At 45.8% G+C, this 16,864-nt stretch overlaps 1 protein-coding gene across 1 annotated transcript; it reads left to right on the forward strand.

Annotated features, from left to right (window-relative positions):
• Positions 1 to 9,918: 9,918 nt before the first annotated feature.
• Positions 9,919 to 14,798, forward strand: GHRH (growth hormone releasing hormone). The gene is made up of 5 exons (XM_040607943.1): positions 9,919 to 10,018; positions 10,803 to 10,934; positions 11,601 to 11,705; positions 12,308 to 12,445; positions 12,776 to 14,798. The coding sequence occupies exons 1-5, from the start codon at positions 9,939 to 9,941 to the stop codon at positions 12,837 to 12,839; spliced, it is 519 nt and encodes a 172-aa protein (XP_040463877.1). The 5' UTR covers positions 9,919 to 9,938; the 3' UTR covers positions 12,840 to 14,798.
• Positions 14,799 to 16,864: the final 2,066 nt, after the last annotated feature.

Raw genomic sequence — 16,864 nt, forward strand, 5'->3', positions numbered from 1 at the left:
AATGTCCTCATTCAGTATCCAGCTCTGAAATGAAGATGTCTTGATAAGATGACTTACAAAGCGAAAAATGGCTTGTGCTCTGTTTTCCTTGCTTGCGGTATTTAAAGAATCTGATTTGTTTTGCCCTTTTCTTAACCCTAAAATATCAGTAGCGCCAGGTTTTGCTGCAGAGCTGTATTATCAGAGAGCCTAAATAATCTGGGGAAAACCTAATCGGTTGCTTATCTACTGACAGAGGAAGGTATGGCATTTGTAATAAAAGGATTTTCTAGGCTGTTACCAAGCATTTGAATTAAATGGGTATTAATGAAAACAATTTCAAAGGTTTTGAGCAATTGGATTAAAAACCTTCCATCTTTTGTAGTGCAGAAGACTTTACAGACAACTGGAGAATTTGCACGGCTGTGAGTTGCAGAGGCCAGAGACACTTGTACAAAGAAATTCTTTTAGCATAAAAATCCCAAGAAAAAAAAAATCACTCTTAAATGATTACCAGAGCTTTCACTGCCCCTGGTGAGTGGCTGTACCAGCTGTGGAATAAATGCAGAGCTCAGGCAAGGCGGTAAATTCTGCCCTTTCAACTCCCAAACACCGACTATTTAGGACACAAAAACACTGAGAAGGGAGAAATAATTCATGTGAATGTCAGGAGAGATCCTATCAGCATGGGTTAATCGAACAGATTAAATTCTTCCCAATACTACCAGTGCACTAAATTTGGTGGTGCTGCCGTCACACCTTCTCATGAGCTCTCATCCTTGTGGTTTGAAGTTTGCAGGCAAAGGGGAAAATACACACTTAGATTGCAACCAATACCGTACGTTTTCTTTCCTTCTCCTCGTCTCCCCCAACAGAAACGGCACTACTTATTCTAAGCAGAAGTAGGTAGGTGAAATTGCGGCTTTTATACAGCTCCTACCCATTCCCTTTACCGCTGTCCTGCCCCGAGACCATCAAACACTTGCACAGTAACGCCTGGCTCTGCGCAGAGACACTCAGCCTTTGAACCACAAGCAGGTGGTGCCATTAGCCTGCTTTGGCTGCGTGCCTTTCACCAGCACCACACTGACCCATTTGTTTCAGCTGATTGTGAAACGATAAAAAAGGAAGTTCTTTATAAAAACAGGGAAGATTTTTCCAAAGCCTGCAAGATGTGACCGGGTTTCAAAGCTAAAATTGATTCAACAAGTGGAAATGGCAATTTTGTCAGCACTCAGTTCTAAGTAGAGCCAGAGCTCGGGCATGAACTCTTTCTCCAAACCATCCTTAGCTTTTTAGTTCTTTCTACATTTCTTCTTTGGTTTGCAAAGCAGTATTTCCTGCATGTCTTTTCAGTGAGACCCATTTATTACCACCCATTGTACATGTACAACATCCTTGTGCACCAAGGTCTTTTCATGCTCAGGTTGCATATTATTATTCAGCCAGGAAAAAAATAGTAACAACTGCTTTCATTTTTCAACCCTTACTGGAAATGTGGCCTTCCTCATTCCCTCTCCATAAATTACATTTTACCTTCTCAATAGCAGTAACACATTTTACTCAAATGCTGTTTTTTTATCAGAAGCCTTCAAAGCACTTTCCCAAGTTGAGCAGTAATAGCAGCATTTGGATTCTGATGGGAAACCAAGTCACAGAAAATAGACCAACACCCAGCCTGCCCTGATGGGAAGGGATGTCATTGAGGTAGTCACTAGAGCCCTTTGAGTAGAGGGCGGGCGTTCACAGACCCCTTCCTACACTGCCTTTCCCTCCCAGAGTATAAAGGTCTCAGTGCTTCCAAAAATCAGGAGTAGAATCCTCAAGTGGGGCACCAGCACCCAGGAATTGGCAGCTGAAGGACCTGGTCACTGCTAGTTGGTGGCGGGGTGAGGGTTGAAGCTGGCTCTCATTGTTCATTGATTCTGGCTATAATATGCTGTGCAACCTTCTAGCCAAGGCTCCTTTACTAACTGAAATGAGAGTGGTAAGAGCAAAGACGAACTCCTTAATTACTGAGGTTCACTGCTGGCATCTGAGCTCTGTCTGCTGGGGTTGGGAGAAGGAGATGGTATTTAGAGAGCCAGAAATTCAGGAACCAGTAACTCTCAAGCCTACAGCTGAGTGTAACATGATGACGTCTGGCTGAAACTCTTGGCAGTTCATCTGCACGATGCTGAAATGCTCCAGCAGCTCTGCTAGGAAATAAACAGAGCCAGACAGGTATGGGCTCTATAAATGGATCTCACCCACAGAGCTCATCAGGCTCCTGACAGATACACATCATGCAGGCCACTGTCATTTGTTCTATTGTAGTCTCAGTGATACGTTAACATTTGAAGATTAAGTAGGCTTTTCAAGCAGGCTTTTAACACTATGAGACAGTCCTTTCTGATAGCTCTTCTTGCACATTTTGAATTACTGATTTATTTTGTCTGTTTTAATCTGATCCCTTGCTTCAGGCTCATTCTTACAGTGCAAACTGTGCTCTCATCCAGAGGGACTCCTTCCTTCAGATTATTTTGATAAATGTCTGTATTCACCTTCCTACCAACCTGGATTCCTCAAGGGAAAATTATCTCCAGGAAATCTATTGATGTTCAAAGAATTGAGCCAGGAGGATCTGAAGATCCAAAACCCAGCACTTTATCCTTCCAAGGTGGAGAAACCAAGTCTATATGATTTTCTAATGGCAAGCCTCCCCACACCTGCTGGGTTCAAATTTTGGGTCCTCTGCTTCTTCTTTAAACTGGCAACACTGGCCAAATCTCATCTTTCTCATCTCATTTTTGTTTGCTTGCCTTCCACAGAAATGACTGCATTTTTGCAAAGAACTTAGGAATGCAGTTACTTTGTATGCACCAGTAACGGACAATGCAAATGACTGATGATCAACTTAATTACAACGTGCCTTAGTTTTGCCACTTGGGATAAGACATTTGAAGCAAAATATGTCCCATCCTACCTCTAAGATGGCAAACCTATGCAAAAAATATAACCTTAGGCAGTTCTGTTTAATTTACCATTAGGACATATGTGATGTTAGTCACCACCACATCTCTCAAGTAAACGAAAACCAGTGAGAACAGTTGTGTGGGGCTCTCTCAGGAGTGGTGGAGTTTGGAGAAGCTGGGGACCAACATCCACTGTCTGTGCCATTTTTGAGAAGCGCAGAAAAGCTTTTGGTAGCTGAGAATACAGGATGGGTTTTTTTTTGCCATTTGCTGAGCTCTTACTGTCATTAGTTTCAACCTCACAAGGTGAGCAGGACCATTTCACATGCTGCTCAGCTTATCTGAAGCTGTATGTTGTGCACCTGGAATAGACAGGGGCAATTTTTTAAAGCATGGCATGGAGACCGGAGGAGGTAAAGCTAAGAGGAAATCAATATCTGGGAAATTACTGCAGGATCCTAACACTGTGTCCTTTGTCAGTGAAGGATTGGCACTGAATAAAAGTAGCTGGCATGTGCTTCACCCAAGGACCCTAGGGAGGTTGGGTCCACATGGATGTGGCTCCAAAGCCGGGCAGTTCCAGCTGCAGAAGGACCTGTGGCAGCTCGTACCTGGCTGTAGGCTCCATCAGGCTTGCACTGGTGTAGGCTTGGGTTTAGAGGGCAAATAGACAGTTACCCATGGTGCGGTGCTAACCTGAAGCGATGATCTGTGGGAGGTAATTTGAGGGTTACATACCTCTGGTTTGGGAGCCGATGGATGTTGACACCACTAGCTGTGGTAGCGAGAGGTGGGGAGGAACTGGGAAGGTTCTAGGGACAAACCAAGAGATTTTTATGGGCCCCTTCCAACCTGAGATATTCTATGATTCTACATTTTGAAGAGAAAAAGCCATTCATTTTGCAAAAGCTTGTTATGCCAAATTATTACTGATATTACCCCTAAAATCAATGCCACTGATAAGCACAGAGCAGCTCTCAGGCTGTGGAGTGCAGAACTGAAGCAAGAGCATGCAGGGCGTACCAGCTCCACCTGTGTGACTACTCTACTAAAAAAAACATGACCACAAGAACAAAGACCATAGTTTCCAGCTCCAAAGATGCACTGCAACACAACACAGATGGATGCAAAACTGGCTCCAAACAACACTGGATCCTGTCACAGTCTGTGGCATCTTCATTCAGAGATGTTAGCAGCCAGAGCATCCATCGTGGGACTCAAGCTGAGGCTAACTGCTGGCAGTAGCAGGGATCACAGCCATTTCTGCTGCAGCAGAAGTAGCCTCGGTAGCCAGAAGGAGAGCTCAAAGAGTCTGGTAGAGGAGCTCCACAAATGACCCTTCTGGGTCCTATGAAGACATGAAGGTTTTGACTAAAGCTGGGACAGGAAATCCCAAGGACAGAAAAGCTGCTCTATTTCAGAACTCCTAAGCTGGATACACCCAACAGAGCTTGGAGGGTTTTTTAGAAATTTCTGCTGCCTCTCATAATTAATCTGAAGTCATGAAGACAGCTTGTTGTTGTGTGAGCCTTGCTGGATCCAGCTGTGAATGACAGAAACCCAATCCAGGCAGTGCAAAGAAACCCTGAGGACGATGAAGCTTTAGAGACCCTTCTTTGAAAGCAGCCCACTTGAGATATGAACACAGATCACAGCCCTCCTAATCCAAGCTAGGCAGCAGGCAGCTATAAACAAGTCAATTACAGACTGATTCTCCTTGATCTGAGAGATACTGCCCCGTATCTTACAGCAGCTCTGTGTAAGGCAAAGGGCCAGGCGGATAGAGAATTATCTCAAAACCACACTGTAGAATGAAATTACCTTGATATAGTGTTGGCTCTCAACTAGTTTAACAACATGGTCTGATTCATCTGTTCAGCCAGTGTAGCACCAAGACAGTGGAAGAAAAATGTCATGCTGAAAAATTGGTGCAACCAGCCTCACACATGAGAGAACATGAGCAGATTGTTTCAAAAAAGCAAACAAAAATCCCTTTCCAGTTTGCAGAGACAGTGTGCAGCTGTGTGAACCAGTACATGGATTTTGGAAAACCTGCTCTGTGCTACCCAGAAATCTGCTTCTCCAGCGTTCATGAGTAGATGATACAAATGATGTACCTTCCTGATTTGCACAGCAGATCCTCTCCCCATGAACAGGCTAGTGCTGTTTCTTTTTACAACTGGAAGAAGGCGGTAGTTCTTGCTTCTTTTCACATTGTTGTTCTGTTTCTGGATTCCACTGCAAGGCCCCTGGTCAGCTCAAGCTCCTGCTTTGGTCCATTCAATCATTGTTCATGATTTCTCTGTGGAGTGGCCTGGTTCTGATTTGATACCAAAGGGAACGTGAGCCCTTGGAGCACTCAAAGCTGGGAGAGCCCAAAGGCATCGGTGTACATCTGTCTAGGTATACAGCGACTGTTATTTAACACCAGAGTCATTCAGCATGTCAGGCTCACTCAAGCCTTTCCGACTGTTGGGTTATTGCTTACTGAGAGCCTACGGTGTGGAAGGAGGATATTGCTTGATAAAGGAGTGAGCCATAATCACAGTGCTGATTTCTCACCTCAGCAAGAAGCAAAGGGGCAGTGGCAGAGTCAGACCAGCCCTGAATGCTTCAGACTGCCTGCACACGCAGGTACCCACGTGTACACCAGATGCACTTGTCCTTCCCTACAATCCATCTCTGCCACCGATAGCTGCGATGAGCCCTCCAGTGCAAGGGGAAAGTATTCCGCAGCAGGCAGGTATATGTCATCTCATCTGCTGAAACTTCTCCCCAGCAACGAGTTACACAAGCCCCAACGGATCCCCATCAATTCTGGGCATTATAAAGTCAATATGAAAAATCTTGCAGGTGGAGCTCATGCTGGCACCTCATTTTTAACTCCTCTGAACTGTCCTGGTCTTCTGGGCACCAAGGCTATGTGTTCTTTTTAATGGGGCTTTCATATACCTTGTTCCAGGAATGAAAACAGCTGCCAGTGCATGCAGCACCCCAGGGAAGACCCTTGCCTTTTTCCAGAGCACATGAACGGAGCGGAGCTCTCCAGCTGCTCTGTGTGCTTGATATGAAGCTGTGCTATTTGCGAGGGACTGAAGCATGAACTGCCCTGCTAATGCTAGCAGGTGTGAGTAACAAAGGAGAAGGAGGAAAAGGCTGATAATCAAAGAAAATAGCAAAAAGACAAATCTTCCTGAGCAGGCAGTGTGAGGAAGTATTAATGGTTAACTCACTCTCATTGTGGAGCAGGAGGAAAAAATGCAATTGCAAAGAGAAAGTTTACCTTGCAAAGCAAATTTGTCATTTACTCTGCCAGATTATCATTATTATTTGCTCTTCATTCTTTGAACAATAGAGAAGGCATGCAAATGACCCTCGACTACAGGCATAACCCTCTCCCTGCAACCTCCCTGCCTTCGTCCTTGCACACACAAAAAAAGAGGATGCTAAACACAGGCTTTGAAATTCGGGAGGATAATTGATTCTCTGACGTGTAGAAGCCCACAGGATTCCTGAGGGAGCCACAGGTATATAAGGAGGAGTTGCACCTCCCAGCAGCCAGAGGACAGCTGGGGGGAGATCCGAGAGTGTCCTCCCTGCTCAGCACACATCCCGGGTCCTGCCCAGGCACTGCACGGAGGGGACGAACCCAGCAGGGCTCACAAAAGCAGCTCTGGAGAGGAAGAAGTTGTATTCACAACAGGGGAAGGAAACACCTGGGCAGGAGCCGATCGAGGAAACGCTTGTTTTCTAAGGGAACGGTAAGTGTAAGTTTCTGTATGTGCATTTAACAAGATAACGCCTACTTGGAAATTGGAAACAATTAAAATACACTGAAATGCAATCAAAACTGGCATCAGTAATTAGCTTTGCCAGGTATGATATCCTTTGTACCATACAAGATTTTTTTGTACCAAGTATAGATGGAAACAATAATCAAACTACAGGATAAATGCAAACCAATAGAACTGTAATATAGATAAGCCTTGTAAAAACATGTTAGATGTTTACTAGCTGTAGCACAGTTTTCCTCTTTTACTGTAACTGATGAGAGTTCCTTTCCCCTGGAAAACGAACGCTGTTTTACTCACCTGTCAATAAAACCGTGTTTCAGCCAAACCAAAGTGTGAGGAGAAATGCAACGGTAAGGCATTTAAAAGGATTTCTGCTTTTCTAATGTAGTATTTCATAGTACAAAAGTCTGAACTTTATAAAACAGCAGGCATGTTAAAAGCTTCGTTTCATCTACATAGTGGTATTTTTAAGACTGACCAGGTTAAGGTTTCAGAAACAGTAAGGGATAGTTACCCCGTCTCTCCAACATCATTTTCACAATGCTGCTGTTAGCATTGCATAGGATGGAATGAAGCTGTTATGCTTTATATCTGCAGGAATGGTGCTAAAAGCTCTTCATCTTAAGGGGTATTTATTTATTTTTTTTCCACATGCTGCCAGAATGGAAAGTAAGGTGTCCTTCATCTCAGGAGAATTTCAAAGGTGACAAGGTTTTGCAGAGCTGTCAAGCTGCCTGTATGCAGGGTGACACTTCAATTCACCCCAGCTTCTCCTCTGAAATAGCAGACACTTCTGGGAAGGGATGTAGGACTTTCTGTCTCCCTTTTTCCCTTGGAAATGAATTACCCAACAAGATGAGAAGTGAACTCCAGTTATGGAGAAGACAGAGAAGACAAAGCAAGACAGGGGAAGAAAGGCAAAGCCAGAAACAAAAAAAAATATTGCAAAGAAACTAAGAGTAGAGAAAGAAAAATAAATCTCAAAGGAACAAAAAATGATTCCAGAGAAAACCCTAGCATTCAAAGAGAAACCAGATACAGAAAGAAAGTGGTAATCAGGGCTGTATCCTAGGAAGAAAAAAGGGAAGCAGACAATGTTGGGCTAGGTTTTCATTTACATTGATACTTGAACTTCTCAGCTCACATAGCAGCTTTCCTGGTACTGATTAAATCTCCTGGTTGACACTTCCTATAGATGGTGATGCCACAGTCTCCTGGTACCCCCTGACAGATGCTTTAGATCATTTCCTCTATCTAGAAAGACCTGATTTCGGATTTGTCTTGGAGATATTTAGGGGAGAGGCACAAAACAGGCATGCTTTTTCAAGTTCAAATGAACAAGGAAAAAAGCAAGCAGGAAATTTGCTCTAAAACAAGAAGTCCTGGAAGTCTCCCAGTCACTTTTTTGCTTCTTCTGAGCATTCCTCCACTCTCTGGGGGGCCAGAGTGATTCTCTAAGAGACCAGATCTTGGGAGGTAGGAATGCCACACAAGAAGCTCTGCTGGAGCTAGGAGCAATAGTGCTGCTCCCAGGGGAACAGGTGGGGAAGCTGCTGGTCCCCCAGCTGGAAGCATGAGCAGCTGGAAACAGGGACAGGGCTGAGAATAAGTTTGTGATAAGAAATGTCATTTCTTAGTGCACCACCTTTTCCCTTGTCTGTCCATGCACTTCTGCCACTGCCACTAATTCTGTTAACTTCCACAGTATCAAGGCTGGACCCCCTTGAAGACCACCGGTCCTTAATTAGCCTTCCCCTCACTATCCTGATCTACAGTCAGGAGAGTGGGCAGCTCTGTCCCAGCAGTGAATCACAGCTCACTGCTGATGTTTTTCATCAGAAAGGGCCCCCTCCTACCATCACCGTCAGTAAAAGTCACTGCTTGGAAAGTTCGGTTAGGCAATTAGAAGCCCAACCAAACGCTTTCCATGTGAAAACTGCTCTTTTTGCAACAAAGTATTGTTATACGTTTGGAAGGAAGGGGTTTTTTTTCCTCTTACGGAGATCAAACGTCTTTCTGCTCTTCTCTTGTGTAAAATAAGACAGGGAACGGGGAAACTTGGTATTTTAAAGATTTATATCCATATTCTTAAGGAATCTTTTTTTGAGCAAAAGATCAATTGCTCTCAATCAAAACTCAGGAAGAGCATTCACTGAAATACCCTCCTACTGTCCTTTGCTTCCAATGACAAAAGCATCGCATTCGGCTCTGGAGGGTGTGCGACCTCAGACGACTCTGTCCTGAATCATTCACAGCACTTCAGCCAGCAGCAGGACACGAAGCACCACAGCGGCTGTTGGAGGGCAGACACGCACGGCTCGAGCCTGTCTCGCCTCCCACCAAAGCCAGTGCTCAGAGCTGCGTAGGCGCTGACTGACGGGGGGGCTCCTCTCAACACAGCAGCAGTTCAGCTCTCCCAAAGGGATGTATTTTGGTCCATTCCCTCTTCTACCCAAGCATGACGACTGAAGGAATGGTCTGTGTTTCATATGACTAACCAAGCTCAGCACTGCTGCCTTTGATAAATGGGTTTGCCAGGGTAACCTCTGGGCCGGTACTACCCCTCTCTCTGCTCAGGAATTTTATTTGGACTTTCCTATTTCTCCCTGAGCTCTGGATGCCCACAAGACATCCCAGTCAGTTTTTATGCATGCATCTGTGCTGTACAGCCATGTGAGCAAGTACACGTCCCCGGGACAGCGGAGGGCAGGAGAGGTCCCAGGGGCTGGTTGCAGATGGTCCCATGCAGGCAGCAAGGTGGCTTTTGGCAGCCCCTGCTAACTGCTGCCCTCCAGCACCCAGGTGCTTTTACAGCCCATGCAGCAGTCCCTGGGGCTCACCCCAGCCTCAGAGCTCTCCTTCAACCACAGCAGCAGGACAGGTCAACAACAGGGTCCCACAGCGTGAAACCCTGCCAACCAGCCCTGCCTCCCAACCCAAGGGAGACAGCAGCTCCCTGAGGGGTCACACGCAGCCACTGCCTCCAGGAACCGCACACCCTGAGGAAGACTCTGCCACATCAAGATACCTCTGCACTGGGAAACACCATAACCACAAACATGGAGGCATGTTCCCAGTCCCTTGGTGCTGATAAGTGAGCAGGGGGACCAAGTACACAGAGGTGCCACCTGGGCTTTTCTCCTGGCCTGGAGCACCTCACTGCCGCTGACTCAGACTGCTCTGTGTTTCAGGTGACTCCAAAGGGTGGAAGATGCTGGATAAGGCTGCCCTGCTCCTGTTCTTGCATTTAGTTTCATGCTCCATCTCCCCTCCTCTCTACCCAGCTCTCAGGTAAGCTGCTGAGTGTTTTATCCACGCTCTCGGTTCCTACCTCTTCTCTGACCTTGTGCAAAATAAGCACGTGCCGAATTAAGGTTGCCAGCACTTCTGAAAGCCAGATGAACCGTATGTGCATTGCTAAGCCTAGTTCTTTGCCCTGGCTTAATTTTTTGGGTACATTGCTAGCCTAGGAGTGGTTTCTGAAGGCAGGCACCTGACAGAATATTTCAGCCCAAACAGTTGGTTTTATAATTGAATGTTGGGTTCTATAAAGGGAAATATGACAATCTTCAGAGCAGGCAGCACCTCCAGCTCCATCACTGATTTGTGCTGGCAGGCCACCTGCATTGAAGTCAGAACTGCAGATATTCTAGTACATGAACTCAACAGCTGCCTATTAATATTTCAAGCATTTCCTTGTCAACTGTTAGAAGTTGTAATATTACTTCATACCACTACAAATCGATGGAAATACAAAACTGAGCATTGGGTTCTATAATGTGGATTTGCAACGTCACATAGAAAATTCTTTAGCCCTGTGCCAAAGCCATGGCATAACGATACCAGAATTGCCGAGGATGCTTGAGGATGCTGGAAGCTCAGCAAGAGGCAAGTATGTTTGAGGCAGGACACTTTCCAGCTGGGGAGAGCGATGGACAACATTTGCATTACTGATGAGATGGAGATTACAAAAGGAGAAAGAAAAAGCAAGCGAAGAGGGAGCAGTGGTCAAGAAGACTGATCCCCGACTGGCAATTGAGCACATCTTGTAGTATGCCCTGGGTTTGTCTTGCAGGTACAGTCCAGGGCTGGTTGCTGGCAAGCCTGTGAACTTCCAGCTACAGCACAGCAGCCCGCTGCAGAGCCATAACCCCTTGGCAGAGGAACAAGAGGAGGAGGGTTTGTTAACAGAACCCACTGAGAAAAGGTTTGTACCTCACCTCTCGGCCCCGCTGCAGCATGGGTACACTGGTTACAATCTTCCCCCATCCCAGGAGCAGACCAGCAGGTCACTTAGTCCCACCAGAACCACAAAGTCCAGGCTCCAGGAGGGGAACTCAGCTGAGCCCTGCAACCAGAGCAGAAGGCTGAGACCATGCCAGATCTCGTGGCTTGTGCTTCCCTTACCGTGGAGGGTACCCTTCTGGGAGCCTGGGTCTAACCACAGGCTAGAGACCTGCTGGAGGCTCCTGTCACCCTCCCGCAGACACAGCCCTCCCGGGAGGTGACAGTGCTGCTGCAAAGCACAGAAATGTCCCAGCGCCAGCGCTGCCCACTCCCATCCTGTGGTTCTCCTCCTCCCTTCCACTGGTTCTCTGACCTCATCTCTAGCTTGCAGGCACTTCTCCTTACTTGTTTTAGTGTGGGTAAACGGATTAACAGACATTTTATTTTGCTTGCTGCTTCCACATCAAGACTGAACTCCCTCAAATCCTTTTTACCCTCCAACAACTAACAGTCCAATACCGAAAGGCATTTACTATAGTTATCTGCCCCTGATATCAGCAGTATCACATCCGAAACACCCATTGCTCACCTAGAAGGTTCATCACTAGCTCTGAGAGCACACCCTGTGCTTGTCTTTCATCCCCAGGATGCAGCGCCACGCTGATGCCATATTCACTGACAACTACCGGAAATTCCTGGGGCAGATTTCCGCCCGCAAATTCTTACAGACCATCATTGGCAAGCGGCTTGGGTAAGCCACGGCGTTTTGCTGTCCTAGGGCTAACATTTTCACACTGGGCAGTTTCTTCCATGCGTGCCGCAGAAATGGCTGCCTTCCACTGCAACAGAAGCAATCTCTCCTGCTGTCCCACATCCCAAAGGGCACCCTGCATCCCTGTCTCAGATCCCCCTAATCACAACTATCGTTAAGCAGCCTAAATTAATCCTTTCCTCTAAGGCTGTAAGTATCAGATCAGCTGAGAGCTCAGCATAATATCAACAAGCAATAATATTTGCAAATAATAGTTGCGATGATCATTCAGTGGTAGGGAACAGTTATCCCTGGTCTAGTTTGAACACAGAAAACAGCCTCTCCACTAACACTTGGGTAGCTTTGGCTAGATAGATCAGTGACTGCCACTGAGACCAACTAGTCAGATGTGAGCCAGCTCCAATCCCTCTTCTAACACAGCAGAAATACAGCTGATCAGTTTCTTACTGAAACCGAGTAGAATGGCCCTAGGCTTAGACCCAGCAGGTTCTCTTGCAGTGCTGCTCAGCCTGAGCCATGCTTTGAGTGAGAGGCTAAAAAGCATCTCTGAAACAAAGATGTTTCTCATCTTTGCATAACAGGAGCGGTGAGAACAGCCCAGCAGAAGGGGTGCATGAATTTCTGACAAGGCGCCAGTCTGACAGCATCCTGATGGACAGCCGCTACCACCAACAGACGGTACTAAGGGACTTCCTGGGAGCCATTCTGCAGAATCAAAGGTAGGTGGGAATCAGTTAATTATCTGCTCACCACAGGAATAAGACAAGGTCCTTATTGCTGTCTGGCTTCCAGATGTGAAGCTACTGGATCAAGTATCATCTTTCAGGTATACTCAGGGAAAGAATAAAGCTCCTAGCTGAACCCAGCCCTTCCCTAACATGGGCAAGTGGGGTGCAAATAAGGAACAGCCTGTCCTGAGCCAGCCAGCACCACACAGCAGTCCATCACTGTGCTGTCTTCTCAAGCCCATAATTCAGTAAACAAGTAGAGGAAAAAAAGGATTTATCTCTCAATCTCAATTACGCCATCACCGTTCTCTTCTTTCACAGGCCTCAGGACATCACCAGCAGTCGGTTAAAAGGCCTTCCTGGCACCCTGGCTAAGCTCATGTAAATACTTCTCCCTTTTTCATCTCCCCATGCTCTGGTGAGTAACATTCCCTGCTTAATTCTGTACATAACACACTGCTACTGCACTGCTCAAGTGGTTTGAAGACTCTTCTTCAGCAAAGTCAGCTCCCACTGCTGTCCATGAAAAGGGGTGCTTGCTGCAATTTAAGAGGAAAAAAAACTTCCAATCAAATTTGCCAAGTACCTAAAGTCCTGTTAGTCTGAGCAGATAAGACCACGAGTGTTATGAAGCTGCAAATGGATGTCTGGGAACAGGCTTGCAGCAACCAAAAGCAGCCTGTAAAGCCATCTGAGACAGTAAGCCTGAATGCCTAAGCTAGGCTAAAGGCAGATAAAAGTCTTCCTCCAGGAGAAGAACCTGCCTCTAGGTCCCTGAGACATTTCAGGTTTTCCCTGTGCTGAATAGGAGAGGAAGTCTTACTGTTTTCAGTACCCCTCAGTCCTCAAAGTGGTCACTTGGAACTTAAATTACACTCTGAATCTCACCAGCCCTGGGGGACTGGCGTCCATCCTTGGGAATACCTTCACTCGTACAAACATCAGTTGCCCTGTTTGAACTAACCTCATCTTGCTCCTCTGTCGGTACACATTAAGCCAGTCCAACCATAGCCAGCACAGTATAAAGGGGTGTGGAGAGACCTGTGTGCATACTGAAAAAAAAGGAGGCTGGGGAGCAGGGGAAGATCAGAGCTTCACATAAATTGTGTCTATAGATTCAGCTGGGAGAGCACAGCATTTCAGCATTTCTCTTACCATGCTTAACTCTGTTACCTTTCCACAAATAAGGTCAGCTAGGAAAAACCTCCAAAGAATGAAAAACCTTCTGTGCGTGCCCACAAAGTTTTCTAATAATTCTCTTTTCCTCCTGCTTCTTTCTAGAATAACCCAGAGCTCATGGACCTAACTGTACAGTAAGCCCTTCACAGCAATCAAGACATTCCCAGATGCGAGCAGCTAGAAATGCTGCATACATATACTGATGCATACACTCCTCAGATCTGTTCAAAGGAACGCAGTTCTGATGCACTACTTAATTTACTTCATTCTTTACCATTTAACTGCCCACTCTAAATAGTGGTCTGTGTACTGAACCAGAAAAAAAATACCTCCGTGGTTTAACCTCAGGCTGCTTTGCATACAAAGACTAAACCAACCAGTAAACTTGTAATCCTGGGGACATATTGTCTACTAATTAAGGCTTTCAAATCACGAAGCGTAGCAAAATTTCTGCCAAGTCATCATTCCGTTTGAGGGCCTGATTAGTAAACATGAGGCCACCAAAAGGCACCTTTAGGCAACTTTGTAAATTGATTACAGTCTGCTCTAAATAGATGCTGACGGCACAACCACACACAGAGCTCGGATCGGGATAAGGTAAGACGTGAATCCACACACCTGCCACCCATTAGAAATGCCGCTGTGGGCTGCTGCTGTCTAGCTCCTTGATACAGAGCCCTGGCAGCAAAACTGAACTCTAAAAAGCTCAGCTACAGTTACTGCTCAGCTTTGAGGTGTTCAAACTGAAGCCACAGCTCTGCAAGAGTTAAAGGAGATCCCTGAGCATCAAATTGTGCTGTCACTATGTTTTAATTCAATGTGCCATCCAGCGGACTCCACCATGGCTAGTTACAACTGTAAATGTTTTCAAAGAAATTATTAACCCAGTGATCTCATACAGATATTTCCTTTCCTGTCACCCCAGTTCTCCCATTGTCTGTGTAATAATTATGTCTTCAGAAATGTAAATAACATCAGGATGGGGGCTGCTTTCCCCTCGTTAGCAGGAAATAAAAGTTGTTCTAAATAAACCTGTCCAACAGCAGGTCAAGATGGCTCTTTGTCTCTTGAGACGTTTCTTGATTCTGGGCCCAGAATGGAAGATTTCACTCAGTCAGCGGCCAAGGGCACTGCAGATGACCCAGAGCTGTGCTACTGAAGGCACCAGGTCAGAAATACAGTGGCATGCAAACATATATTAAGGCCTCTGGAATCATCCCTCCTTGCACCTGAACAATTCCTTGATAGTCTGCAGTAGATACCGTCTCATTTTTCCTCAGGTGACCACGTTTCAGGATGGTAGGTTTCAGTATGCATGGAAATTAATTCATACTTGCACTGAATCCTTACATTCTCCCTGTTCAGTTTTTACAGTTCCAGCACTATGACAGTATTGCTAACCGCCCAGCACGATGGGAAGCATCAAGGGGATGTTGAAGGAGATCAGGGAAGCTGTGACAGCACCAAGGGCACTAATGAGCAATCTGTTACTCTTCTGCAGGCAGGCAGCTGTCACAGTGAGACACAAGCCGTTCTTCTGCTTCACAGCACAGCTGGACAGAGAACCCGCAAAAGAAAAAACAACCCAAGTAGGCCTGGTTCAAATTGTGTTTGTAAACCTGTGCTGTAACGACTAATGCACTTGAAGCCATTAGGACTTACTTGCTCCAAGGAAAGGAAATATAAAAAACAAAGCAGCTTCCTAAAGTAGTAAGTAAACATGACAGCAAAAATAATTACAATTCTGTTAAGTGGCATAAAAGTCATATGCAAACACTAGATTGGATACTCCCAATAAAATGAAAAGACCTATCAAAACACACTTTGGAAAGACCTAAGTCTGTATGATGAACAGCTGGGTGAGTGCAGCTATTTGAAATAAAAGGGAGTCCTTTGGAAGTTCAGTTGGCACCGAAGTGAGGAAACAAATTCTCAAGACTCTGGGAGGTTAAATATAAAAACAAATAAACCAAACCAGGAAACATCTGAGGAATAAGAGGCCAAAAGAATAAAACCCACCTTTCCTAATGCATAGCCAAGGAGATAGAAAAATCAATAGCAACACACGCAGCTTAGAGGAGATACATCACAGTAATGCTCTATGGGTTTTGCATCTGTGCTCTCCATGGATAACATGTCAGGGCTCTACGGGCACAGGGAAATACTGTCCTAGCACGAAGCATTTTTTCAGTAGAAAAAATTAGTTATAAACCAAAGCTGGTAAGTGAGCACTAACAAAATATCAGGCTCAAAAAACCTCACCAGGGTGAAAATGAATTTCAGGGTAAAATACTACAAATAGTAGTTTAACTATTTCTTGCTTAAAACTTTAGTCCCAGAGGATTCGCATGCAGCATGAGATCAGGTTTTTGAAGGAGTGCAGAGGAGGTCAAAGGAATAGTTCATTAAACCTCTACACACCCAGTATAATGTTCACAATGAACAAACGGGTAGGAACTACTACAAAGAACAGAAACAGTGAGCTAAGTGTGAATTACTGCAGCGGGGAAGAGGCAAGACAGCTTTATAAAGTGGAGTCATGTCTCACACATGTGAAGTTCTTTGGAGGATTTGGCTCCACAACCTTTATCCACATGCTTGCTGGTTGATATAATTTTCTTGGATCTCCAAAACACAATTGATAAAGTTCCTTTGCCAAAAGGCCTTTAAAGAAACGAGTCTGACATAGGACAAACAGGAGCCAACACATCGACGCAGGGGAGGGAACAACTCTTAAGTTTCCCATGCGGAAGCTGCTCATCAGGAAGAGATTTTGGCCTTTGGTTATCAGCACATCCTTCAATAAAGCCCAAATCTGCTGCTTCACCACTGCTTAGTGATCTTGGAGGTAGTTAATAGAGAAGTTAGAGTTCAAGTAACTCAAACATAGCCACGTGGCAACCAGCAGATTCCTGGCATTCGGTTTCATAGAGGAAGAGAGGCAACAACCTCAGTCAAACTCATACTTGGAATGAAAAGGTTCCTTCCAGGGGCTGGAAAGAAAGTCAAGTCACTCATGGGACCCACCACACTTGCCAAGGCCAGACACAGCCAGGCATGCCAGCACCACAGCTGGCTCCTGGCAAGGGCCAGGCCCCGAGGGCTCCTCCTGCCTGAGCCCTGGTGGCCCACAGCAGCCCAGCACGGCACAGAGGGCACGGAGAGAACAGCCGTTAGCAGCGAAATGCAGATGACAGCATCGCACAAGGGACAGGCAGGAGTGGGAAGTCC

The sequence above is a fragment of the Falco naumanni genome, chromosome 10 (genome assembly GCF_017639655.2).
Source record: "Falco naumanni isolate bFalNau1 chromosome 10, bFalNau1.pat, whole genome shotgun sequence".
In the NCBI taxonomy this organism is placed as follows: Eukaryota; Metazoa; Chordata; class Aves; order Falconiformes; family Falconidae; genus Falco; species Falco naumanni.

Bases quoted from the DNA above. Each gene is read 5' to 3' on its own strand.
- GHRH (XM_040607943.1), top strand. From the start codon at position 9,939: ATGCTGGATAAGGCTGCCCTGCTCCTGTTCTTGCATTTAGTTTCATGC. The intron at 10,019-10,802 runs GTAAGCTGCTGA...TTTGTCTTGCAG, and splicing joins CCTCTCTACCCAGCTCTCAG to GTACAGTCCAGGGCTGGTTG. The intron at 11,706-12,307 runs GTAAGCCACGGC...TTTGCATAACAG, and splicing joins ATCATTGGCAAGCGGCTTGG to GAGCGGTGAGAACAGCCCAG.